The sequence below is a fragment of the Apis mellifera genome, linkage group LG3 (assembly GCF_003254395.2).
Source record: "Apis mellifera strain DH4 linkage group LG3, Amel_HAv3.1, whole genome shotgun sequence".
In the NCBI taxonomy this organism is placed as follows: domain Eukaryota; kingdom Metazoa; phylum Arthropoda; class Insecta; order Hymenoptera; family Apidae; genus Apis; species Apis mellifera.
In genome coordinates this window covers 1,466,495-1,493,111 of record NC_037640.1, presented here as the reverse complement: position 1 = coordinate 1,493,111, position 26,617 = coordinate 1,466,495, and the positions used below count along the sequence as shown (strand labels likewise).

The following is a 26,617-nucleotide window of genomic DNA, read 5'->3' as shown; positions in this document are numbered from 1 at the left end:
TGGATTGTAATCGATATACGAATTCGATTCATCGACAAAGAAACCGCCAATGCGAAGAAAGAACGAAATTGTATCCAGGAAATATATTGATCATGTTAAATGCATATTAGATATGAAAGATACGGATGTAATCGCATTATCATCATTGTGTATCACAAACTCTTCTTTTTATGAATTTATTTATGGTATAAAAATAAGAATAATTGTTATATATTGTTGAGACGAAAAATGTTTTAAATAATTTATTTTATCGAAAAAATAAACGCATTAATAATATACGAGTAAATATTAATTTGAATTACTCTCCGCGTTCAAATAAATATTCTTTGTGATGAACGACGTGTGACGAAGCGAGAAAGTCTAAATACGATCGTCGAACCAAAATTTTTGCACGCCACGCCCACTTTCTACCGAAACCATTTACGCGGTACACTATGTTTGTAAATTATTATTTTTTTTTTTTTTGTTATTCTGAAAAAATAACGTAAAAAATATATAAAAGATAAAAAAAATCACATTCGTTTGGAGAAAGAAAATAAAGATACAACCGGATCGAATCTGTGGTTGGAAAACGCGTGGCGCGTGTCGCTTTGCGCCATGCGTAAACAAGCATACCCGTATGTTTTTGTCACGCTCGTTGAACAATCGTAGACACATACGCGATGACAGTTTTGCTATGTGGTAAGAAAGAACAAAGAAACGTGTTTTGCGTCGGAAATTGTGTGACAAAATCGAAAAAGTAGCAAAAGCTAATGCTACTAGTCGATAAAAACATTCGCGAGCAAGCTGCGTGGACCGAATTCGAAAAAAAACATAAGAAGGAATCGCGAATACACGTTATCGAAGAACGGGGAATGAAAAGGTTAATGACTCTCGAACACGTTCGCAAGCGAAACATAATACTTTCGATATCGATCGGGAATCGTGATAATCGAGGAAGCCCGATTCGTTCCTTTGAACAAATTACTCGGGGCGGATATAACCATCACGTCGCATCGTGTCCGAGCGATCAGTGGTTGCGAACAAGTGGCCGACACAAAAATAACGCGTGCGACGCGCACCGCAGCTAATGCGCTTTAAGGCAATGTGCTCGCAACAGGAACACCATAAGAGGTTATACTTTGTCGAATTAACTTGCCTTTTTCCTCGAAAGACTCGAAACTGAGAAAGATAGTAGGCGAGTAGAATAAATATGGAACCGGGAAATCGGTGAAAAAGAAACAGAGCTATATACACGATATGTAATAAGGGAAAAAAGGAAAGAGCAAAAACGGGAGACTGAATAACGTAAGGGGGGACAGAGCGAAAAAGAGACGACGAACGAGGGCGGAAGGGAGGAGAGAGAAGAGATCGGAAGGTCGGTTCGGAGGTTAACCTGACAGTTGACGGGATCGATGGTTCGGGCGAATGTAATGAATCGAGAGCAATGAAAACGAAAAAACCGGACATTATATAATAATTGGTAGTACTCACCTCTGGTGGTGGATGCGTGGCAGCCGAGCACAGTAATCGGCGACCGTCGCTAATCACTGCGAGTTCACCGAGTTCACCGAGTCTCCCGCACCAAAATATCTTAGAATTTATCACGAAAACATGATCGGGTAACTTTGATAGAACGGGTAAGGAAGGAGCTCACTCTCGAAGCACCAACACTCGATGACGTCATTCCACCAGCGGCAACATGGAGCCCGAAACGCGATAGGACGCGGGCTCGAGAGACTCGAGTTAGATCGCGCTCGCTCCGAGCTATCCCTCGAGCTAACCTCAAATTGCTTGGTTGTTACTCGCGAATACGCAAACCCTTCGATCACCACCGGTTGACAACGACCAACTCCCGTACACCGACACCTCTCCTCTTCTCTCCTCACCGCACCTCACCGTCCCTCACCACTCCTCTCACCGCTTCTCTTTTTCTTTTCCTCTTACTCTTTCTCTCGAAGCTGTGCTGCGAGGCACACCGTTCGCGACTAAAATCCGCTTCGCTCCGCTCCTTTTTCCACGTGATTTCCAAACCGCTAACAGAGGGCAGTCGCGTGCGCACCCCCCACGACTGCGATTCCTTCACTGCGGGAAACTAGAGATTCGAAATCGAAGCTGCGCATTGTGCTACCTCCTCCGCTTCTCCTACAGAGGACGTCGTCGAAGCCGAATAAAGCCGATACGTCGAGTCGTGTTTCGTCGTCGGGAGTCGTGACGAATCGTGCCGGGTCGTTTTTCGTCGTGTTACGTCGTGTCGTGTCGTGTCGCGTCGCTTCAACAACGCCACCGTCCTATTTTTCCTAACCTCGCTTTCTCTTGTACACTAGTTTCTTTTTCACAAATACGATACGAATTTACGTTAAAATCGGAGAATCTCGAATCCTTTTTTTATCGTTCGAATACAATTATTCAGCCTATATTTGTGTGTCTCAATTTGCATTCGCGTTCATGTTCGCATTCGCGTTCATGTTCGCATTCGCGTTCACCTTGTACGCAATTTTTTTGTAACTTTTACAGAACTTTCGTGTCTCTGATTACCGACCAAACTAAACGCTCGATTCGACTGGCTCGAATCGACTTGTTCGCCCACTTTGCTTTCTGAATGCGCGCGCGCGGCTACACGATCGTGGCACGACGAAAATAATCGCTTCCTCGATCGACCGTCGACCACGACCTTGTGCCATTCCGTCGCGCGACGCGCTACTTCGTACTCAGTGATACTCAGTTTCCATCGTTTCGCGAATAATCGCACACACTCTGGATATATATATATATATATATATATATTCAACCGGCCAGATGCCGACATCGCCTTATGTCTCTCGGATTAATCAAATCGACGCTGTTCAACTAGATGAGGAAATTTATAAAGTGCTTAGAAATCAAGCCAAGAAAATTAGCAAGTATCAATCAATAGAAAAAATCGATCGATGGCAACCCGAAATAGATGCAATTCTCAAATACTTTATATGGAATTTCTCGCTGCGCCATGGAAAATCAACCTTTGGTCAGCAACTGCTCAATTTGCATTACGAAAATATCAACAGCGCAAAATCCGTTCTGTATTTGATTTCAATGATCGTGCCTGCGTACGTGCGAGATAAATTTAAAGGAAACAGTAAAAATCGTAATTTGAACATCTTATTCGATCGTATCGAGGATATCGTAAAATTGCTCGAATTTATCAACTTGTTGATCTTTCTGCATCGAGGGACACAGCCTCGCATTGTGGAATATATCCTCGGAATTGTAAACTCTTCTACAACAACTCACAAACCGAGAAATATCGGATATTCGTACATGACAAGGGAATTACTGTGGCACAGTTTAATGGAATTATTTACTATCGGTGTACCTATGATTAATTTCCATTATATAAAGCACGCATTGAAGAGATTGTTTACACGGTCAAAATCCGCCAATTTGTTACGTACTTTTCCAACTATGAATTTATCTACCAAATGTGCCTATTGCGGCGATACTCCTATTTTACCTGTTCACGCTGGTTGCCAGCATATATTTTGTTATTATTGCTTGAGCGCTCATTTTACCGCAATGAGTGAATTCCAGTGTTTCGAATGTGACGTAAGACTCTACGTTGGTAATATGAAAATATACGAACCGAATGCATTATCTATTTAACTTTTTGACCTTATGTGTGTACATACATATATGTGTATATATCTGTATTTATATTACATACATTTGTACAAGCATTGTGTTCCTTTTTTTTTATTAAAAATAGCAATACAAAATTTTTCTTGATTTGCTTTGATACAACATTTCAATTTATTCGGCGTTTCCTTCGAAACGAATCGATAATGGATCAGGTATACAATACATATATTCGTCGCCTATCGGAATAATTGGATTATCGTATAAAAATATCATGCCGCTTTATAGTAAATCGTTTCTCGTTTCGTAAATCCCGGCAACACGCATTACGTATATCGATCGTTGATTTATCTATTATCGTTTTACTTGCTTAATGGGCGGGGACGTCCTTCTGGTTTTTTCTGGCAATACTTGAATGAACGCAAACGAATCAAGCCATTCAAGAGGAAAATAATGGACGAAAAATTTTAACAACACAGAATTAGAACTTTTATTTATTTTTTGCTTCATTTTTTCTTTTCTTTTTTTTTTTCTTTTCTTTTCTTTCTTTTTTTTTTTTTTTCTTGAACATCTCAATTCGTTTGGGCTCTAACTCTCTTGTTGGAATGTTTCTTTTTTTTTTTTCCTTTTCTTTTTTTTTCTCTCCCTCTTCGATAATACGTGCGTATTTTGCGAGCATGCGATCGCCGTTCCAACGATTCAAAAAAAAATTTATCAAATTGCACGTATCAAGGGATGCTTATATAGCCACGCCTATTTCATTGTTTCGTCGATTTAAAAAAAAGAAAAAAAAATCTCGAGCGCGATTTCATTCTTGTACGACCTGAGATATTTACATAGATATATAAATAATTCTAACCGCATCCCGCTAATACTAAGTCTCTGTTAAATCGTAGTATCTCTTGACTTTTCCTTTCTTTTTTTTTTTTTTTTTATATATATATATATATATACATATATATAGGCACTAATGAAAGCTACATCGAATCACATTGTTAGATAAACGTATTATTCTTTCTTTTTGTTTTTGGTCGAGAGAAAGAAATACGAGATCGCATCGACAAGGTATACGAGATAAAACGCGTAACGTTACGAAACGGAGTCGGAAACGTTGCATTCCGTTTTATTCGTTACCTTCCGATAACACGATTCCTTCGAATCGTATTTCATATTGTTTTTATCGTTTCAATGCGGATTGTGAAAAAACATACGACGATGGTGCACGATCAAATTGCCATCTTGATAGATAGATATATAAATATATATATATATATATATATATACACATATACATATATTTTTTTTTTTTTTTTTTTTACAAAAACAACGCATCTTATCAATATATTACGCGTCGCGAATACGCACCATCCTCGGTAATATATCGACAATATTTATTATTATTCTGCGCGTAGAAGCATGCTCCAGAAAGGCATGTTCGGTCAGTCGAGTGATCCTGTTCAATTTTTTTTCCTTTTTTTTTTTACATTATATACATCTTTCGCTCTCTCTTCCTCTTCTTCGTTTCTTCTTTTTTTCTTTTTTCGTTCGTATGCACAGAAAAGAGAAAAAATAAAAGAGAGAAAAAAAAAAAAAATTAAAGAAAATGTCAATTTAAAAAAAAATTTTTTTTCCAAGCGTGTGAGACAGATCGAGAAAGAGAGAAAGAGAAAGAGTGATACGTCAAGAAAATTGCCATTTTTTTTTTTTTTTTTAAAGATGACAGGAAACAGGATGAACCATCGGCCTTGCTTCGCAATGTCCGAATAGTTAGGTATTGTACACGTACATTTCATTGTCGCCTATCATCGTTTCCCTTTTTTTTTTCTTTTTCATCTTTTCTTCTTCTTCTTCTTCTTCTTTTCCTTCTTTTTAATTCTAATTTCTCGCGACCATTAATTAATTTAATCGATTGAATCGCGCAAAATCAAAATCAAAATTCCCATACATACATACATACGTACGTGCCCATACATATGTGTGTATGCGTGCGTGTAAATATACATATATACATTATATAACTTTTTTTTTTTTTTTCTGTAGATAGGAACATCGACGAATAGTTTAACGCATTTATTTGAGAAATAGCAGATCGATCGATCGATATTTTAAGACTTTCGAGCGAAACGAGAGAAAAAAAAAAAAAAAAAAAAAAAATATACAAAGGAAACAAATTAATAATAAACTCGCGCCGAATAAATCTTGTGGATCATCATCATCGATCAAGTTTTCTTTGAGAAACGACGATCGATGTTACGATCAAACATGATCTCTATCAAACGTTCGCATCGCTATCGCAAAAACAAAAACGATATATTATTCTTCGTTACGAAGGCATAACAAATTGCAATTTTCATTATTCGATCTTCATTGTAACAAGGATCGGACAAGGAAAATCGAATTTCGACCGAATGTGTTTTCGTTTATCAATGAAACGGTTTTACATATACACATATACATTAGTAACGAGAACGACGATTGGACACACAGTCTCACTTACATGCGCATGCGCATATATATACTTGCACGAATTGAAGAAACACGTAACGTCCTATTTCTTTTCTAATATTTCGATCATTTTTCGAAGCATAAAAAAGATACCATAAAGAAGAGACAATTTACGCTTAAATCGTTTTAATTAATCGTGAATTTTTATTGTGAATTTTTATCCACAATAGAGAATAGCTCGGTCAAAAACTTTTTAACGGTAATTAAAATTGCTTGTTTCTCGATAAATTCGACTTGAGGGCGATGTATCCAGTTATTCGACAAACAAGATGTAACTTTTTATCGCGAGGCCGCCATCGATCACCTAAATTGCGGAGTGGATATTCTTTACACGGTTTTGTATGACGGGCAAAGAACGAATTCATAGTTCATATATCGATGACACGGAAGAAAAAGATATAAAATATTAAATTAATTTATGTAGAGCGAATAATTTTACCTTCGTAAAATAATTATTGCGCAATGATATATGAACCAGAAACACAGAATATGCAGCTTTACGCGACAAAAATATCGCTCCTCGAATTTTTTTATCGAGAGTACATGCATGCTAGGAAAGGAAAAAAGAAAAAAAAAAAAAATAAAAGAAGAAAGAGAAAAGAAATTATTACGATGACCGAAGATTATTTATCGAAAGATTATTTTTGGCTGCAAATTTGTTCGGCAGGCAAATTTAATATAAATTAAATGTTACGATTATTATTAACTCGAATCAGGATATTTTCGAAGCGATGTTTCAAAGAAAAAAAAAAAAACTTTTCTCCAAAGATTATTACTATTAAAGATAAAGACTCGATTCGAAATATTCCCCAGACGTTTCGTTCAACCGCCTCCTTCTATTCGCTTCGTGGAAGAATTCATTTGCAATAAATCGACGTGCATTCGTCGTCTTTCGCGAGTGAACAATAAATACTTTATTACAATGTAAAACTCGAAAACGCGGCCGCTGCGAGGAAAACTGCAAATTACAACTCCGCGTTTTTGCCGAATTTCGAGCTTAGTCGAGATTAAATATTTTTAACATTACTTAAAGCGAAAGACCGCCCCGAACGTACGCTGGACATCCCTCGCCCATCGCGCGTAAACAACAGTTTCGAAGTCTTCTGCTTTTTTTCCTTTTTTCTTTTTTTTTTTTCTTTTTTTCTTTTTTTTTTCTTTTTTTTTTTTTTTACGCATTTCGTTGTACTAATTTAACCGTTATCACTAATTCATACCGTACGCCTCATCATTCAGTCGTATCACGAACTTTTCACCGTTTTTTTTTTTCTTTCTTTCTTTCTTTCTTTACACAAAAACACATACGATACAACGCGTCGAAACGACACAACAAGTCGGAGCATCGCGTTCCACCGCTCCGTTTTATTACAAAAAAAATACGATACGAAAAAAATCATCGATTCGTCGAATTATGTATCGCGCGACCACGATAGAAAGACCATTTACTAGCATAACATAAAAAAAAAGCTAACGAAACGAAAGTAGCAACGAGCTTCCTTAACCTAAGACACCTTCTGACCGCGTGAATCGAGGAGGGGAGGGGGAGAGAGAGAGAAAAAAAAAAAAAAAAAAAAAACAATAATAAAAAAAAAAATCTCGATCCTCGACCACAAAAAAAGAACCAACCGCCTATTCTTTCGGTGCCTGGAATTATCGCTAAAATTAACATATCAATTATACCACTTTGATCCTACTGTCGAGTCGGCGAAAATGGCCCGCGTGATTTCCTCGTGATTTCTCGATCTCCGAAGGAGGGGAGGAGGATTTTGTGGAGGATCTGATGATGCGCGACGATGCCGTGAACTTTTTTTTAAGTACAACGCGGGGATTCCTGTCCGATTTCGTCCTCTTGCGAAGAACTCTCGCGAGACTCGTGACAACAATTCTTCTTCGTCCTCTTCGCTACCATTTGGTATCCAGATTGCACTTCTCCATTGACGACGAGGTCGTAGACGATGCGGTCGTTTTACGCTCCGCGCCAGGCGCGGCGCTACCGCAGAATGGACTAGTCCGCTTGTTCATTTCTGGAAAAATGAAAAGTGTTGTGAATCGTGGCCATCGTTTGCAACGTTTATTACGCCCGTTTACGTACCAGCGATTAACAGCATTATTTTACGCCTCGCACCCCAAGCGGTTATCCCAATTTCGCACAGATCTTTTTCCGTCAGCGAAGGAAAGGTAGCCATGTCCACTTCGTGAGATGTGAACAGGCCTGGCAAACAGAAAAACAAGCAAGCGGATAAGCTGGATTGCGTACGTGACACGTATATGCTTGTTCGTTTTGTTGTGCAATAGTTTCGGCATGACGAAGAAAAACATCAACAGAGTTTAAATTATTATATAGAAATAAAAAAACTAGGAAATAATGAATAAGTGAGTTTGTATTTAAATTTTAGATTTCGATTCTTTTATTCTCGAAATCTTTCCAGAATAAAAAGAGGGAAGAAATAAAGCATAATTAGAGGTTTTATAAAATTCGATTCAAACATTGAGTAAGAGCCACTGAATATATATAATGGTTAAAAGTATCCCCATATCAATAGATCCAACTTATCTAATTCTTCGTTATCTAATTAACGTCCTCTCCGACTGTCAAGTCTCCGACCCCAAAAAATGATGAGATTATGAGGTTTAAGTAAGGTCAAATTTTTGGAGGCTCGTACGTGGAAAATCATGAAATCGTATTACAATAAAGAATAAAACTGCAAATTTTCAGTTACGTCACAGCGAGTGATAGATATTAAGTGACATGCGTATGTACGAACAACAAAGCAAAAGCCGAAAAGTCGAAAGTGTCGTATACGTACGAATATATTTTTCCAATCCAACGGAAGTCAGCATGCTGGTCAAGTCGTCGTACCGATTAGACGTGATATTCTTGAGGTGGGCGCTGGGCGTGTGCTCCAAGTAGTTTGAATTTATGCCGATCTGGCCGACACGGTCTTTGCCGGAATTGATTCCAAAGTCAATGTCTCTGCTAAATACCGACGCTGTTGGTTCCTTCCACAAATCGGATGGATGAGAGGTGGTCAATTCCTACGTTTTCGAAACATTTTCTCATGATATTGAATTTTAAAAAGAGAATCGCAGGATAAGATCCCTTTACCTTGTTCAAATCAGTCGCACTTATAGGAGGGATGGTTTGACTGAGACCGTAGCCAGACCAAGCGGAAGTAGGAACGCGATAATCGTTGGTGGCCGGCTTCGTTTGTATCGCTTTCGTAGCCAACAGCTTTTTCTGCTCGTAATCGAAAGGAACAAGATTCTGTTGCACAGCCATTTCCAGCGATTTCTTCTCGCAGCCCGGTGCACGACGATCGGGTACCGTGAGATCGGATAGCATGCTGGATAAATCTGTACGGAACGGAAGTGTATCAGGATATGATGGTTTCTGGAAGATTCGAATCGCTCACCTATATTAGGACTATTCTCCGTTGGATTAACCGGAGATATGTTACGAGGACTGATAGCTGGACTAGATAGAGAACTGGACATGCTGCTCAACGACGAGTATGCTGCGATTACAAGAGAAGAAGAGGTTAAAAATGTTTTTCTAATTTTACTTCAATTGCGAATATAATATTTCGAAATCATTAGTATACCAAATACTTTATCAATTTAGTATAATTATAATTAATGAAATTTGTTTGTATGTACGAAATCGATTTCATATTAAAAATGGTATTCGAAAATCCTGTTATCCATATTTGTATTAATATAATGAAGAAATATTATTTTTTACAAAAAAAGGAAATCATATATAATGTTATGAAAAAATTAAATTATTAAATTATTACTATATTATTGTTACTACTTTTAAGATAAAATTTAAATATAAAATATTGAGTTTCTACTTATAATGAAACTAACGAAAAAGATTTCGTTCCATATTTTGATTAACATTTCTTTAATTTTTAATTTATGTGGGAAAAAAACATTAATTCAAATTATTCGTTATTGTTAACGATATTGAACGATGATCGATCCATTTCTAGATATTATCTAATTTTTAATAAAAAAAAAGAAAGTTAAATTTTGTTATCTAATCAAAAAATATTCGCGATATCGCGTTATGAAAAAGAAAAAAAAAAAAATTAAGACGAGAGTGTAAAACTTACCACTACCTTCCTTGCTGTCTGTCAACGAATTACCGTTCAATCCATGAATACTGTGAAAGCCAGGAGGCACGTTCGAGTGAAGTTGTGCGATACCGGAAAAACCGTGATTCTGTTGTGCATGAGTATGAGGAGGTATTGCGTTGTTATGCATCACGTGCTGCGTTGTCAGCAAATGATTAAGGTGCTGCTGATACGTGTAAGTGTGGTGGAGTGGCAATGGTGAAAACATGGACGGTATCGGTGGTAAACCCCAATGAGGCGACAAGCCGAGAGGACTTGGCGAGTGAGAAATAGGTGACATGCAATAAGGAGAAGTCTGCGTATTTATCGTTAGTATGTTCGACAAATTGTCCGAGAGGCTGGTGACCAGACTGCTGGGAGGACCTGCGAATTATGCAATACAGTTGTATAAATTGATTTATATAATTGATTTCAAATTATATAATTGAATTATATTTGATTTAATTCGAGCGTTTTTCAATATCTTTGAAATGTACGATGCACATTCTATAGCAGTCAATAACCTCACTTTTTCATAATTGTGTATTTCTGAAAATGTATTTTCAATAGAAAGTATATATAAAAAATAAATATTTATTGCAAACTGTAATAAATATGATATATTTAATATTCAAGGTGGATTGAAATTGGAAATATATCAATGTAAATCAATATTATTTAATTATTATTAAAACTTGAGTAATTCATGAATGCATCTGATTTCTTTTTATAGATTATATCACTTATCTCGAGAACAAATTCAATGCATAATATATATAACATTTTATGGTTAGGATATTTCAAATATATTGTCAAAGTTTTTCAATTTTAATATGAAATGTGTGTATTCTATTCATGATCGTGAATAAAATGTAATATTTTTTTCAATATTTGGAAGAATATAAATCACTACTATTTGATAAATAGTAAACTAAATCACTAACAAAGAATTGTTTAAAATTTTTATTATAATTTTTTAAAAAACCAATTTGCATTATTCTTTTGAACTATAATCTGTTATAGTTGTGATTATCGGTTATTGATAATTTTTATTTTATATATATATATAAAATTGATAATATCATTAAGATATCGTTTACAAATAAAAATTAGAGTTTCTATCATTGTTCAAAATTAACATAATGCAATAAATTGTAATAAAAATAAATAAGCATTTCTGTTATTATAGATTAATATTTAATTCAATGAAATATTAACTATTTGTTGATAATCATTAATAATATTTTATAATAACTTTGAAAAAGAAAAAATTAAAACTTTAATTATTTTCTTTCATTGTCAATATTTTAATGATATTATTGATAATATATACAATGTGTTGATAGAATACTTTTGAGGCTCATTTTTAAGTTAAAAATTTATCAGAATTTGAAACGAATAATTGATGTACAATAATATCAATTAAGATTTATTTATTAAATTATAAACAATTAGCAATATCTATATCGTTACATTGTTGCATTCTCATTTCGTTTAACGAATTTAAATTGTTTATAATTTAAAGTAAAAAAAAAAATCTCAATTAACATTTTTGTACACTAACTTTTCTATTTATTTTAACCTCTAGAATTGACCTTTCAAAGACATTCCACAAGCACATTAACATTTTGTAAATATTATCTACATATAATTATTGATAAAACTGTACCGATAACTCTACGACCCATATTGAGAATTCATAGTAATTTTTCTTTTTCTTCTTCTTCTTTTTTTTTTCCTCTCTCTTTTTTCAACGACTCGAACGATTGTGTTGGGAAACACGTTTAATACTCACTGGATCCATTGCTGGAACCGTTTCCTTGAAAAATATTTCCAACGTTTGGGATGCAATAAGTATTCGGTATCTCTGCGTAAACTCGGGGTTCGTCCAAGCCCAAAAGCTGTTTTCTCGCTTCGTAGATGTTACTGGCGTTACGTTCGATCCCTTTTATAATCACAGACAGTGTGTTCTGTTTCGGTTTGTGCCTCACGTTTATGAACACATCCAAGGATTGCATCAGTTGAGATATATTGTCTGTGTCGACCGAGGACATCGAGTCCTCCGGTAGATCGAACATGAGGACCAGAGGCAGAGATCCCTGAATTTGAAAAATTTCCTTTGTTTTTTTACAACATACGATTTTTACGCCACGTTAAAACTGAATCTATAAACAAGGAATGAAAATTATCTGCTCGATGTCATTAACGCACAGGACAACTGATAGCTACACTTATGCACGTATGCATACGCGTACGAGAGAGAGAGAGAGAAGAAGAAAGGAGAGGGATGATACGGAGAGAGAGAGAGAGAAAAGAAAAAACAAAGGCAAACAGATAAGAGAGGTTGGCTGATTCGAGATAAGAAAAATCGAACAAACATGACCTACCACTAACTGTTGCCGGGCCAAGTAGACGTTGTGAATGCCACCTGTGATCGTAACGTTGCTCTTCTTTAAGCTGGGGATATTTGGATCACCAGCGTCTGGGAACATTATCTGCGTGCCCGTGCGTTGCATTATCATCTTCAAATTACTGCTCTGTTTCCCCAACACGATGCTGTGATGTTGAGGCGAAATCTCCATCGATATTTGTACTTGTATTTGACTCTAACGGCGGGTGGGAGACACACAGAGAGAGAGAGAGAGAGACAAAAGAATCGAGATTTGACTTAAATGTAATTTCGATTATTCGAAATTAAAAAGAAAAGTTGGGAACGAGACAAATGTGCGTCGGCGAAACGTTACTTACAGCTAAGTTTTGGCACATGTAGTGGATAAGAAGGACAGTCGCTTCTTTCACTTGAGATACCTCCCATTCGCAACCCTTCACCACAACCAAGGTGGCGTGCAATTTCGGTCTCGTGCGGAACATTACTTGTACGTTGTACTTCTCTTGGATTTTCACCAGATAGGGCGTCGTGGAGTCCGGCAAGGCTTGCGACGAGCTCATTATTGGCAATTCGAACGAAAAGATCAGAGGTGTAAGATTCTGAAAAGGTAACAATCGAGGCAATAGTTAGCTACTCGTGTAATGATAATAAAAGATCAAAATTTTATTTAGCTAAAAAAAAAGGTTTAGTTTAAAAATTTAAAAATAAAAAAATAATTTGAAAATTCTGAAAAGGTAACAACCGAAGAAATAGTTAGCTACACGTGTAATAAAATAATAAAAGATCAAAATTTTATTTAGTTAAAAAAAAAAGATTTAGTTTAAAAATTTAAAAATAAAAAAATAATTTGAAAACTTTCAAGTTAGAAAATTCTTTGAACGAATTTTTAATTTTTATTCATATAAATAATATCAGAAATAGAAATGTAAAAAAATTCCTAATTTTTTAGTTTTAATACAATTAAATACTTTTTTAGTGAATAAAAAAGAAGTAAATTTTATAGTTGATTTTAAATTTATCGAATGTTTTACTTATAAAAATATAAAATTAATATTATTTTAAGGTAAAAATAAAACGAATATAAAAAGTAAAATTTGCAATAACCGAAACTTCTTTTCAAGTTTTTACAATTGCAATAACAGAAAACATATTTTTCATGTCCGATAATTATTGTTTGATGTTTCGTTTTCGTTTTTGAAACGAAATTAAAACTGATAAGGAAACAAAAATTACAGGAAAGCAAAATTAGGCATGTTAGGCAATATTATTTTTTAATATAAATATCAATTAACTATTAAATAACAAGATGTAATTGCCACTTTAATATCAAATTACATCTAACAATACATCTAATAAAAATAGAATTATTTGTATCAAATATATATTCAAATTTTGATATTAGATAATTGAAAAATTTTCATTTTATTTTTTTATGATGAAGAAAAAATTCAAGAAAATAGATTTTTATTCAAAATAATATTAAAATGACTATTATTAAATCTGTTTAATAAGGAGAAAAATTATAAATAGAAATTTTAAAAGTCACAATTTGGAAAACAAAAAACTCTTCTTCAACACTTTCTATTTTTAATTTTAGAAATAATTTAACAAAATAAAGGTAAAAAATTAAGGCTAATACAAGTTAACAAAAGTTAAATGGTTCTGAATTCAAAAATAATTTTGAAATAATAAGAAAAATAATTTCTTTCTAAATAAAAAGAAATTATTCATATTTCATAGAATTATTAAAAATTTAATATATCCAAAAAGAGAATTCGAAAAAAATGTATATAATATATCTTACTTACAAAAAATATTGATGAAATCAAATTATGTATACAATAAATCAGCATACTTTAAAAAAAATAATTTTTTCCATGTATCTCCATCTACATTGCTACAAGTATATATATCTTTTTATTACTACATAAATATTTTTAAACAATTTTTTTATTTAGTATATTTTTTACGTTTTAATACCATTTTATTTTTTAAAAAATAAATATATTTTTAAGTTATTTTTTGTTGAAACGTTTATATTTACATACTAGAGAAACAAAATTTATTTTTTAAACAAAATTTGTATTCTATCTGTAAATGTACTAAATGTCATATTGAAATTGTAAGTAAATTATATTACAGAAATTTATGCCTTCAAAATGAAAATTTTTTGAATCTTTAAACTATTTAGATACATTATTAATCAGATATTTCTAATAGATGTACATACATTAATAGAATTTTCAGATTTGTTTTTTTTGAATTTGATATTCAAAATTATCCAACAAATTTTACACTTGGTAAAATAATTTCTTCGCTAATTATTGGTTACATAATACAATTTCAGTATATATATTTCTACATATTTAACTAATTCAATAAAAAAGTGATTTTAATAATTTATTTTATACTTTATAATTGATGATATTGTGAAAATTTATATTTCAAAAGCTATCATATTAAATATCATTATATCTATATATAATAATTCAAAAAACAGAATCTCACGAAAATTAAAATTTTTATTCAAAAAATTTATGATAACTTTTTTTTTGGATATACTTTGAATTGAATTCGTTATAATTCTGATATGCGCAGAAACGTGTAATTTAACAGATTTAATCTAAGTCTCAACAAACATTTATAAAACAGTATTACGTAAATTTTATAAATAGATCTTTATTCTATAATATGTTTATTTTTCTATCATAAAAAGAACGACAAAACTCTCTTGATTACTTAATACAAATAATTATTTATTTATTTTACAGTTTATTAAAATTATTAGTTTATTATTTGTTTAGCTATTACCGAGAAACTAGATATGAAATTTTAAATCTACATGTATATCATAATTTAACACGTAATATTGAAATTAATTCAAATAATCCTAACTTTTCTTATACATATAATACTAATCACGTAAAGATTTTAAAAATTTTTTGTAAAAATGAATTTTCTAAATCTGTATCCGATTGTTTTTTGAACTAATAATATATAAATAAAATTATAGTAAATTAAAAACTTTTATAAAAATATATATATATATAATATTTTTCATATGTTTTATTTTGCATAATATTTATAGGCAAATTGAATTATATTGTAAACAGAATTTTCAATCATATAATATTAACAATTAAAAAAATTTTGAATAGTTTATCCATATTCGTGATATAGAACTTTAGTCCAATTTTTTCAGATAAAGAAATATAATAATTTGTTAGAAAGAAAAAATTATATATATCGTTAATATAGTAAAATTTCTAATATTTTCCAAATAAATAGTTTAACATACATTCCATATAATAGTTGAATAATTTTATATTTGATTATCATTCAACGTAACGCAAAAAAATAAAATCGAAAATAAAATCTCTCTTCTTTACCCTGACACGAGCACGGGCACGCTCGACACCCTCCATTTCTCCCGCGATGGAGACCTGATTGCTTTTCTCCTGATGATTGCTCCGATTACTATCCGGAAAATGGATATGGCATCCGGTCTCCTCCATCACCCGTTTAATCGTTAGCCCACCTTTCCCAATGATGTGCGAATGGTCCGTGTAGCTAACGTCCAGCTTCATGGTTACCCTGTTGCTTTGCTGCAATCGAAACGAACACGTGAAAGATCGACGTAATGCGTTCGACTGTGTGTGTGTGTAACCGGAAGCGTTAGAAGAAGCTACGTGCTCGAACTCGTCGAGGCCGAGTCGAAAAAGCGAGCGAATTACAAATGCGAGGAGATAAATTTCGATAAAGAGCGGCACCGCGTTATTCCTGTTTAGAGCGAGCAATGGAAAAATACGCACCATTCTCGGCTGCGACGTTAGGGAACCGTTAGACTTTCCGTGCAGCATGTTGACTTTTGCACTCGACACTTGGAATATGCACACGACCGTTCAATCGGCTATCGAACGTTATGTAAAAGCCTCGCTCAAAGTAATTCCCGGTACGTTGCGTCGCCGTCATCGTCATCGTCGATCGAATTCGTTCAGGTTGCGAGTAGCGGAAAGGTGAACGCTCCCTGCGCATTCTCGGATACCATGCGACATTTATGACGACAGAGAGAATGCTGCGGAGAATGCTGGATTTGCTAAAAAATCGCGGCGATTCGAAGATATAGGATGTAGGAAGGAACGGCAGCTACTTATGGAATCGTTACGTGTCACTTCGATGGAAAGAGCACGTTTGTTGCAGCTAAAATTGCGGTAGAAATGAAATTATAGAAAAAAAAAAAATAATAAAAGAAATTTTGATTGATAATTTAGGGATTAATTAATTAAAGAAAGGAATGTAAGGAAAGTAATATAGTGGTAATATTGTAATGAGTAGTAAAGATAAGTAAATCGACTATTTGTTGACGATTTTATTTGTCTCGAAAAGATTGATGTATATTTAAACTGTTATTGTGAATTTGTATCGATAATGGATAGAAAAGAAAGTAATAATATAGAACGTATGCTGATAAATTCGAGTAAAATTAATGTCGTAACAACAATCTACTTTTAATGTAAAGAGTTAATCGACAGGAAAATTAAAAGTATGAATTTTAATCTTCTATCTATTCTTCTAGACTAGTTTTCTTTTAATATTCTTGATTTACGAAATTATTTTTATTTATTTATTTGGAAACAATTTTTATCAATTTATGTAAAAATTTATGGAATTTTTCTATTGGTTGTAAGTGTAATAAAAGAAATGTGTAACTTGTCTCTGATGTTATAATGGAATCCTATATGCGTATATACGAAGATAATAAGGAATTATTTATCACTTCATTTAGATACCTTACTTTTTTAATGATTTCGTTATTTCGAAGAAAAAGGCATGTCAAAGATATTATATACACGTATATCATGTTCTTATAAATATTCACAAGGTCATTAAGATAAAAATAAATATTATATTTCTGATATTTTTTTAAATAATTGTATCTTATATGTAATATTATCTAATAAATATAACGAAAGGATCATTATGATAAAAATGAATATCATATTTTTAATATTTTTTTAAACAATAATTATCTCTTATGTAACGTTATTTATTAAATATATGAACAATTAAATATATTAAGTATGTTTATTTTATTTAATATCAATATTTTACTAAAATAATAGATATAAAATAGAAAAATACACTTTTCAAAATAAAAATAAAATATCCTAATTAAAGCCAAATCTTTCGTTGTTTTTTAAAATTATATACAAGAAAAATTCATGAAAATTGAATCAAATTCAATAAATGCAGTAATTTCCAAAAAATAAACTAGATTTAAACTAGATGTTATTATCTAGTATTTTTAATAATATTATTGCCAATGTCATTATTCTTCAATATTTTTTTTAATATTCACTCAAACATGAAAAATTACATATAAAATTCTTCAATATAAAAGAATAATTTAATTAAATTAATAAATGCACTAATGCGTTCGAAAAACAAACTAGGATTCTATATTACTATTTTCTTCTCTATCATTGTCAATATTTTTAACAATATTATCATTAATCCCGCGCACGTTCTTTAGAAGCCTTATTCCAAATGACCGGTTTTCACGCAGATACATCAGAACTTTCATTTTTTCTTTTTTTTTTTTTACTTTTCATTTCGTTGATCGAAATTGTCATTCGAAATCGGGCAAAGTCGATACGACGGTGCGACGTATCACGCGGTGAAATGTGGCGAGATGTGGCGAGATGTGGTGCAGGACGAGGTAGCGCGCATGGTGGGGATAGGAGTGGGGATGGATGGAGAATAGGTGGGGATGGCGGCGAGTCGCGAGGAGAGAGGAGCAATTTGCACGGTCGGTGAACAAGGACTGCGTTACGTTGGAGATAACGGTACGCGGGAAGGAAATACAAGGCGGCCGATTCGGCCGGTCGGTTAACGCGAGCGAGACTGGTTCGCACGACGACTCGCTTTCCCGGCGTGGAATTCGCGGCCCTCGGGTCCGTTTGTATAAATAGAATGCCTTATTCCATGCATCCGTGGTTGCATCCCTTTCTCTCCGCCGATCACCCTTCTCCCCTCACTCGTGGTATATCCATATACGCGAGTACGTATGTACCGTTCACGCGACCGACGATTGAGAAAAAAAACAAAAAAAAAAAAAAAAAAAAAGGGGAAACCCGCCGCCAGACGGGTACGTACGATCGTAATAGAATGAGAAGGACTCGCAAGTGCCAAAGATAGAAGTTCTTGTCGAGGTAGAAGCCGGCGAAAGTTTCGCGATTCGAGATAAAGGAAAAAATTAAACTCAGTGGCACGACTTCCCGTCGTGGTTCCGTGGAAACTATAGTGCAATAACCTCGGATACGATTGACTCCGTGTTTAGAGAGGGGACAATAGGGGGGGGACGTATCCTTGTTTGATTCAAAAAATCGATATTAAACGGAACTGATAATAATATAAGTTTGAACGCATTTCTCTTCGAACGTATTTTTTTTTATGATTATTGATATCACGATTTATGATCATTTTTCCTATTTTCTAAATTTAGTGTAAAGAATTATCTTGAATATGAGTCTTGAAATTAAGTTTTTTTTTGTTTCTATTTAACAGAAAATATTCACGTAATAAGTCAATTTTTAAACTATTGTTTTTAAATAGTACATATAATTTTGTTAATTAAAATTGAAAATCGGCCTTGACATATTAGTTTTGTAAGTTCAATAATATTTTAAATAATTTGCAAACTATATTGACTGTATATTTGTAAACAACAAATTGCATAGACATTAATCACATAAATGTCTAATTTAATTAAATGTACAATTTATTCTTATTTCGTAAAAATAAAAATGTAACATTTTTTTCTAATTTCCAAAAATGATTTCTTGTCTTTTACAAAATTACATTATAAAGTTTCTTACATTAAAAAATATAGTTCTTAAGAGATGTTATTTATTAAGATTAAGAAAAATTTATTAAATTAAGCAATTATTACGAACAATTTAATCTTTATTATTTATAAATATAATATCAAAAGATATTTATTTCTTTTAATTTTGATGAAATATTTTATATAGCATATAATATTTTAAACAGTAACATGATTATTGATTATTTATAATTCAATGTAAAATCGATTGTTGAAAAAAAAAATTAAAAAAGAAAATCTATCTTATATCTGGATCTATCTTATTCTATTGCATAAAGAAAGCGTAAATTACTTGAATAAATATTTAACTTTATTATTCTTCTTTATTATTATCTATAAATATTTATTGATTTTTTTACAAATCTTCTATATATTATTTGGCACGAAATGTCTTAATTTTGTCGAAAGTTTAAAAAAATTAAGAAAACACATTTTATTTTAATTATTATCAAACTATTTTATGTTTGGAAAAAAAGAAGAAAAGAGTACATAGAGTAGATATCTCTCTCTACATATGTGTCCAACTTTATTTATTAAAATTATTGGTAAACTCTACAACTCTGTTATAATAATAATTTAAAAAAAAAAAGTTATACATATTTGAAGAATACTTCAATGTCAAATTAAATACGTCTTCCCCTTGAGGGAAAAATAAGAGAAACACCTGCTGCGCTTCGAAAAAAAAAAATAAATATCGCAATATCGATTACATCGACGTTTCAAAGCGTATTCCACCTTTTATCATTCGATGAATTATCTCTGATAAGAGTAGAGAAATGTTTGCTCGGCATGCGGATCCGATCGATTCTATGTTTACCGCTAAAGTCGAAATTCGATTGACAAGGTCACCATTAATCTTGTTGCTCGTGAATGATGTAATGTATTTGGTAAAAAACAACAAATCACCCATAACACCAATTTCACAATCGCGATCCGCTTTTATATATCCAGTTTTTAAAGATAGGATGAATTTGAACCAATTATGTAGAAAATTTAACGTATAATTTAAAAATTAAAACGAATTAAATGCAAAAATTGTATATATGTAAAAATGTCCATTGAAGTTTGTTTTTTATGGATAAATTTATAAACAATTTTAATAAACTATGAAACTCAATCATTGTCTCACTTTTCTAAAATAAAATTATATATATGTTTGAAAAATGACGAACATTTTTACATACGAACGTTTCCTGACAAAAATTAAGAAATTAATCATATTTTAAAATTTATCGTCGAATTTTTATCTCCTGTGTAAATAAATTCACAAACGATTCAATTCGTTTCTTAATTTTCCTCAGTACCAAATTTTTTAATCAAAGTACAAATACTTTAGAATCACTTTTAATAGAGTTCACATCTGAACCCCACATACGTAAATACGATTAAAATAAAGAAAAACGTAAGACAAAAAGGTTACTGCTTACCCTTGTATCTAAAATTTCCATTATTTTTTCCTTTGCAGCTCGCACGTCATCGGGTCGACCCGCGACCTTTATATGCGGATCTGTGAAAAGATACGAATTACTCAACAACGCGACAAATACGCTATCCTTTCGAGCAGTACAGGTTCTGATAGAACGCGATCGGCGAGCATCTGGTACATCGACACCGTGCCACCAGAACCGGCTGAACGCCGACAGAATGCCATAACAGAGACACCGAACCACCGATTACATCGGCCGTCTTTCAATTAATATTCTTTATACGCCGCCTATTCGAATATGCTATTTTTTTCTCCGCCCCCCTCCTCCTCCCGCGTATGGAACGAATCCGAGGACAATGACGCAGACACGACACCTTGGATCGAATCGATCCATGAATCGAAATCGCGCAGCCATCAGACTCCTGCTCGATATTTATTCTCCTTTTGAAAAAGCTGAGCTGAGAGAGAAGTGAATAAAGAGCGAGGGAAGCGAAAAAGCGCGGAGACGGAATGGAAACTTTATCAAGCGTGGCGTGTAAACTATACGAGTACTTGTATTTCGCAATTGTGTTTCGTCTTTCAGTGGAAGAAAGAGTAAAAAGAAACTGGGCCTCGTCGTCGTCGTCGTCGTCGTCGTTGATTATCGCGCATTTCATTTCATTTTCTTTTTTATTTACTCGCGTGTATTGCCCCCTCGTGTATTTCTCCAGAATCGTTCCATTCTGGCTGAGAAGAAGAGAAGATTGCATTTCGAATATTACGAAGAAGATCGATAGAGGCGGCGAATCTGACATAAAAATAGCGGAGGATATACAAAGAGGATATAAGAATCAAGCCGGTTGCTAAGAGGAGAAAACCCGAATCGAAACAGTGACCCAGAAATAGATCGCGAATGACCGCGCGAACGACCTTCGCGGATCTCTGTTGCACGCGCTCTCTCTCATAAACGGCAAAGATAACACGTTCGATCGGGATCGGCCAGTTGCCCGGTTCCGAGAGAAACAAACGATCGATTATCGGGACACGCCAGGCAACCGCCGCTGCCACGGACCATTTTAAACCGATGTAATTCCTCGCGCGGTGTTACGTAACCGTACACACCGATAAAACGTACGTTCCACACCACGTTTTTTTTGTCTCTGCGTTAAATGTCGATCCGCGACGATATTCCGCGATATTCCCCGCGGTTCGTTCAAGGAGAACGAACGTTCGTTTCGAAACGGAAAGGAAAAGGATCGCGGAATTTTAAAATCGTTACCTACGACACGCGTTACGTTTGCTGGAAAGAACGGCAGGGAGCGTTCCTCGGTTGTAATAAAGATATCTTGACGACCAATCGACGATAAACATCGCGCGCGTTCATCGCGCACCAATGTTTTCGTAACTTTGTGTACTCGTGTATCTTTATGCCTTCCGTTATTATGTTTTGGAATTTTTCTCCTGCCTCGGGAGCAGTCACGAATTGAAATTTAGATTTGTCTGATTGTCGAGAATCTATCCAGCTTTTCGCGATTAGGAAACTACTCAGAGCGATTGCTTTCCGACGATATTGATGATTAATCGCAACGTTGGCGTTTTATCGTAATGGAAAAAAGAACGTTCCGTTTAATCGTAATACGATTTGCCAAGGTTGAGCAGTTGGCCGTTTGTTTGTCGATCGGTAAAACGAAAACATGATGTGGTTATACGATTACAGTGTATCACCACCGACCACGTCGGTAGATTTATCAAAGGAAAAAATTCATGGTGAAGAAATCTTTGCATAATTTCACATTCGGTGATAGGAGATACGCATACGATATATATATATATATATATATATATTTATATATATACGTGAATACGGATACAGTTGACCTCGTACTCGACCTTTTGAAGACTGGTGCGTGCGCATGCGCGAAAGTGGAATAATTTTATAGTTGTTTCCAAAAATATTCGGACACTAGTGCAATTTATAAGACGGATTGAAGAAAAATGCATTTTCAATCTGTAAAAATATTCGGGCATTTATTAAATTTATGTTATGAAATTAGAGTGACAAATTTTTTACGCGAAGACGTGAGTTGAAATGTACGTTGAAATGTAAAAGTGGCAAAAAGCAATAATAAAAGAAATAAAATTAAAAAAAATGATAAAAAGATTTAATAGAAAGATGAAAAATAGCTTTCTTCGTTAATAAAAAATAATTCCTAGTTTTAAATGTATCAAAGTTTTAAAAAGTATTAACTTTTAAAAAATTAAAAATTATTTAATCATAATAATCATAATTATATCAAATTCATTTTTATTTTGAATTTGTTAAAATTTTGAATATTTTTAACATAACGTATGAATTAATTTTTTTACTTTCTTTTGAATGTTCAAACATTCGATAATAAGTTAACAATTTTTTATTTTCTCATAGGTATACATTATTCTTTAATATATCTGCTGCAAAACTTTTTTTGCATATGTTTCTTCTAAATATAAAACAGAAAGATTAAAGTTACATCTGTGTGAATATTTTTGGAAATAATTATATACCGTCGAGTATCGCGTGCTATTCGATTGAATTTATTTGGATGAATAAAAATTGAAAAATTTTATTACATAAATCACTTAGTTTATTAGTAAATAACGTTAGCAATAATCGTGATAAATCAAAACTGACATTGACAATGAAATTAATCAAGTGCATAGCTTGGAAAAAAAGTTAATAAAAAAGATGATTCAGTTTAATGATTTTTAACTTTTTGACTTCAATTTTTATTTTAAACTTTAAAAAAAGGAATTATTTATTAATTTTTAAAAAATACTAAATTAAGTAAGTATAAATATATTATAGATAGAAAATATTCTTCCGATAAAATATGTTCTTTTCAATTATTCTCAAATCGTAATAATCGTGGAAAAATTATTTAATAAATAATTTATACTATCATTATTAGAGATTCTAATCCAATTCAAATTGAATACTAATTAAACTTAAGATTATTTTTTCCATTATTTGTATGCTATAACAAAATGATAAAAAAAAAAAAATAATGTTCAATTCATGAAAAAGTATATAATAACACATTGAAATCTTTATAGACTTTTATTATTTTGCAAGGTCATCAAATACCTCTGTATGGCAATGCTGAAGATTGGGGGAAAATTCCATTGTTAAATTTCTCCGAAATCAATTTTTATTCTTATTGAAAAAAGTTTTAAACATTTCTTAATTATTACTTAATTATTTATTACTATTAAATTAAAAAAAATTTTTCATATTTTTTTCGAAACTTAGAGAAGATCTGAGAATATTAAACCCAACTTGTCTACGATCATTCCAAAAAATATGTTTGTTCCATATATATTTTTTCAAACTTCATCGACTCATTTTTTTGATAAGATAAAGCTTCTTAAAAGAAGAAGAAGAAGAAGAAAAAAAAAAGATTCAAAAATCTTTAAAACTGAAGAATTATCAAAATGCGATGAAGTCTTCTCCAGGACCGGGAGAATCGTAGGAGGTAAAGAAAATCAGTAGGAGGTAAGAGAGACGAGGCCTATTTATACCCGATTACGCGGTTTGTCATATACAATAGATTCCTTCGTGGGCATAGCAGGTTACACGGAGAAGAGGCGGTAAACAGCTGTTCGGATCCAAAGGAAGGAATGAATCACCGAAAAATTTCCATGCCGGGCGTAAAGAAAGGCTACCGGACCATGGAATATTCGATGGAACGTTCAAAACATTTCCGCTCGATCTTGTTTCGTAGATACGGCCGATACGCGTTTCACTTCACCGATACACGTTGCTGCGCGAGAGCAAGCACCACGGAATCGTTTCGTAATCACTTTCGATTAATGGGTGCGCTCTAATTATCGAGGCTACGTTCGGGAACAAGACGATAATCACGATGCTATTTCCTCGAAGTCGTGGGGAATCGAGATCACGCGAGTTTCCACGAACGATGTCGAACCGATAACGAGGTCAATATATTCTTGTTTGATTCTAGAGAGTAGAGGAAAGAGAGAAAGCTCGTGTCCCTAAGAGGAATGAAATTGAAGATTTGTATTTGGCTCCGAAAATGCGACACGCGTGTGCCACACGGTAGAAGATCGAACCGCAAATAGACGTAAGAAAATACACGATACAGCAGGCAGCGTCAGCTGGTAAACCAAGGCAACGCAACCTACCACTGACGTAATCGCGTGCCGTGCGGTATATGCATCGAAGTTCGGTCGGTAAGCGACGATAAACATTAGACGAGATCGAACCGAGTAGAGAAAAAGAGAGAGAGAGAGAGAGAGAGAGAAGTGTAGAGACGAAGCAAGAAACAATCGATGTGGATCAGTCCCTCGAAGGTCGAGAGTGTTGTCGAACCCAAAGCCTACGTCACGTCGCGTCGTGTCTTTCATTGCGTGTTGTTTTCGGATGTTTGGCTCTTGCTAAATCCATACTTTCTATCGGCATTTTACTAACACACGTTCACGACTTCCAACTTAGTTATATATATATATATATTTCTTGATTCTCTTAATATTTCAATCCGCCAAATAAATAACGAGCAAGCAGTGAATGTGATTTAAAGAATGTGTTTGCGCAGGCGCGGTCTTACCTTTCTTCGACTTTGCTCCAATCTTCAGACGGGACGGCCACGTAACAAACGTGTTTGTTTCCTCCATAATCTGTAATAAATCGAAAATGTGCATTTAACCGAGTGTATGAGCATACTTTCGTATATATAAATATACGTATACGTATGTGAAATTGCGCGACAAATTTATCGAAAACATTCGAACATTGAATATTACCACGGTCATCGTTGCCAACTGGTGATGATAATATCTCGATCGGTATCGATCCTGCTAGATTCGCTTTCCGGTCGCGGTATCGAGATGTCGATGAATCGTCAATGAATCAGTAGTAAGGAAAAAAAAAAATAAAAAAGAAGACGAAAACGGAACACGGAAGGAAGAAGAGGACACTTTTATCACGGTCACTGTTCGTATACGGTGTACGTATGCGAAATGTTAAGCGAGAAGCATGATCGTCACCCGATCTCTTTGATGTCGAGGAAACCCGCTCTGATAGAAAGAATCTCGAATAAGCGGAGACAGCTCCGGGTGACGTACTTTCACTGCCACGACTGTCGGGAACCGCGGAACGTCCCGCCGCGTTATCCGTTCACTTCATCGCTGCTATTCGATACGAGTGATCGATGAATCGTCGAGTTGATACATCGATGACGATCGACAATATCTTCTTCGAACTTTTTTTTACCACTAAAAATTCTTTTCTTATCTTCCTCTTTGGTTCAAGTAAAAATAATACCGATCCTACGAATCCAATCGTGGAAATCGAATCGATCGGGGACTCGGCTCGTTCTTTGGATCGGCTGCCGGCTAATCGAGCCAATATTCGCGCGCACTTTTCGCACACACGCAGCGTAAAACGTTTCACAGCGTTTGGTAACGACGTTTGGCGATAAGTATATTTTACTTTATTATTTTCGAATTTTCGTATTTATTGATTCGGTACAGTTTTAGAAAAGAAATTACGATCGAGGAGGACGACGGAAACGATAACGAGATTGTAACGAAACACTCTGATTTTCACGGTGACCGGCTGTCTAGAAACGATCTTTTCCGGAACGGCCACGTCGTCGTCTCTCTCGTTTTTACCGCGTCCGGATCACTGGCACGACTGACTGACTAACAGCAGATAATGTAACGGG

General features: G+C 33.8%; 2 protein-coding genes across 5 annotated transcripts; one reads left to right on the top strand and one right to left on the bottom strand.

Annotated features, from left to right (window-relative positions):
* Positions 1–1,474: 1,474 nt before the first annotated feature.
* Positions 1,475–4,561, top strand: LOC102655950 (peroxisome biogenesis factor 2). Its single transcript, XM_016911129.2, has one exon. It carries the CDS (start codon positions 2,779–2,781, stop codon positions 3,619–3,621), a length of 843 nt encoding a protein of 280 aa, XP_016766618.2. The 5' UTR covers positions 1,475–2,778; the 3' UTR covers positions 3,622–4,561.
* Positions 4,562–4,891: 330 nt separating this feature from the next.
* On the bottom strand, positions 4,892–25,838 carry LOC413416 (protein bicaudal C homolog 1-B). 4 transcript variants are annotated; one of them, XM_026439399.1, is made up of 13 exons: positions 25,698–25,838; positions 25,499–25,568; positions 20,917–20,996; positions 15,993–16,208; positions 12,963–13,202; positions 12,602–12,820; positions 12,010–12,313; positions 10,215–10,598; positions 9,510–9,611; positions 9,203–9,450; positions 8,904–9,132; positions 8,189–8,308; positions 4,892–8,120 (listed from the first exon to the last, which is right to left on the bottom strand). In XM_026439399.1, the coding sequence occupies exons 1-13, from the start codon at positions 25,701–25,703 to the stop codon at positions 7,999–8,001; spliced, it is 2,340 nt and encodes a 779-aa protein (XP_026295184.1). In that variant the 5' UTR covers positions 25,704–25,838; the 3' UTR covers positions 4,892–7,998. The 4 variants fall into 4 exon arrangements, with proteins under 4 accessions (XP_026295184.1, XP_026295183.1, XP_026295185.1 ...); XM_026439398.1 differs by having other exon boundaries at positions 25,695–25,837; XM_026439400.1 differs by lacking the exons at positions 20,917–20,996; positions 25,698–25,838 and having other exon boundaries at positions 25,499–25,523.
* Between the last annotated feature and the right edge of the window lie 779 nt (positions 25,839–26,617).

Bases quoted from the DNA above. Each gene is read 5' to 3' on its own strand.
- LOC102655950 (XM_016911129.2), top strand. From the start codon at position 2,779: ATGCCGACATCGCCTTATGTCTCTCGGATTAATCAAATCGACGCTGTT.
- LOC413416 (XM_026439398.1), bottom strand. The intron at 10,599-12,009 runs GTGAGTATTAAA...CATAATTCGCAG, and splicing joins CGGTTCCAGCAATGGATCCA to GTCCTCCCAGCAGTCTGGTC. The intron at 8,309-8,903 runs GTACGTATACGA...TCTGTTTGCCAG, and splicing joins TGGATTGGAAAAATATATTC to GCCTGTTCACATCTCACGAA.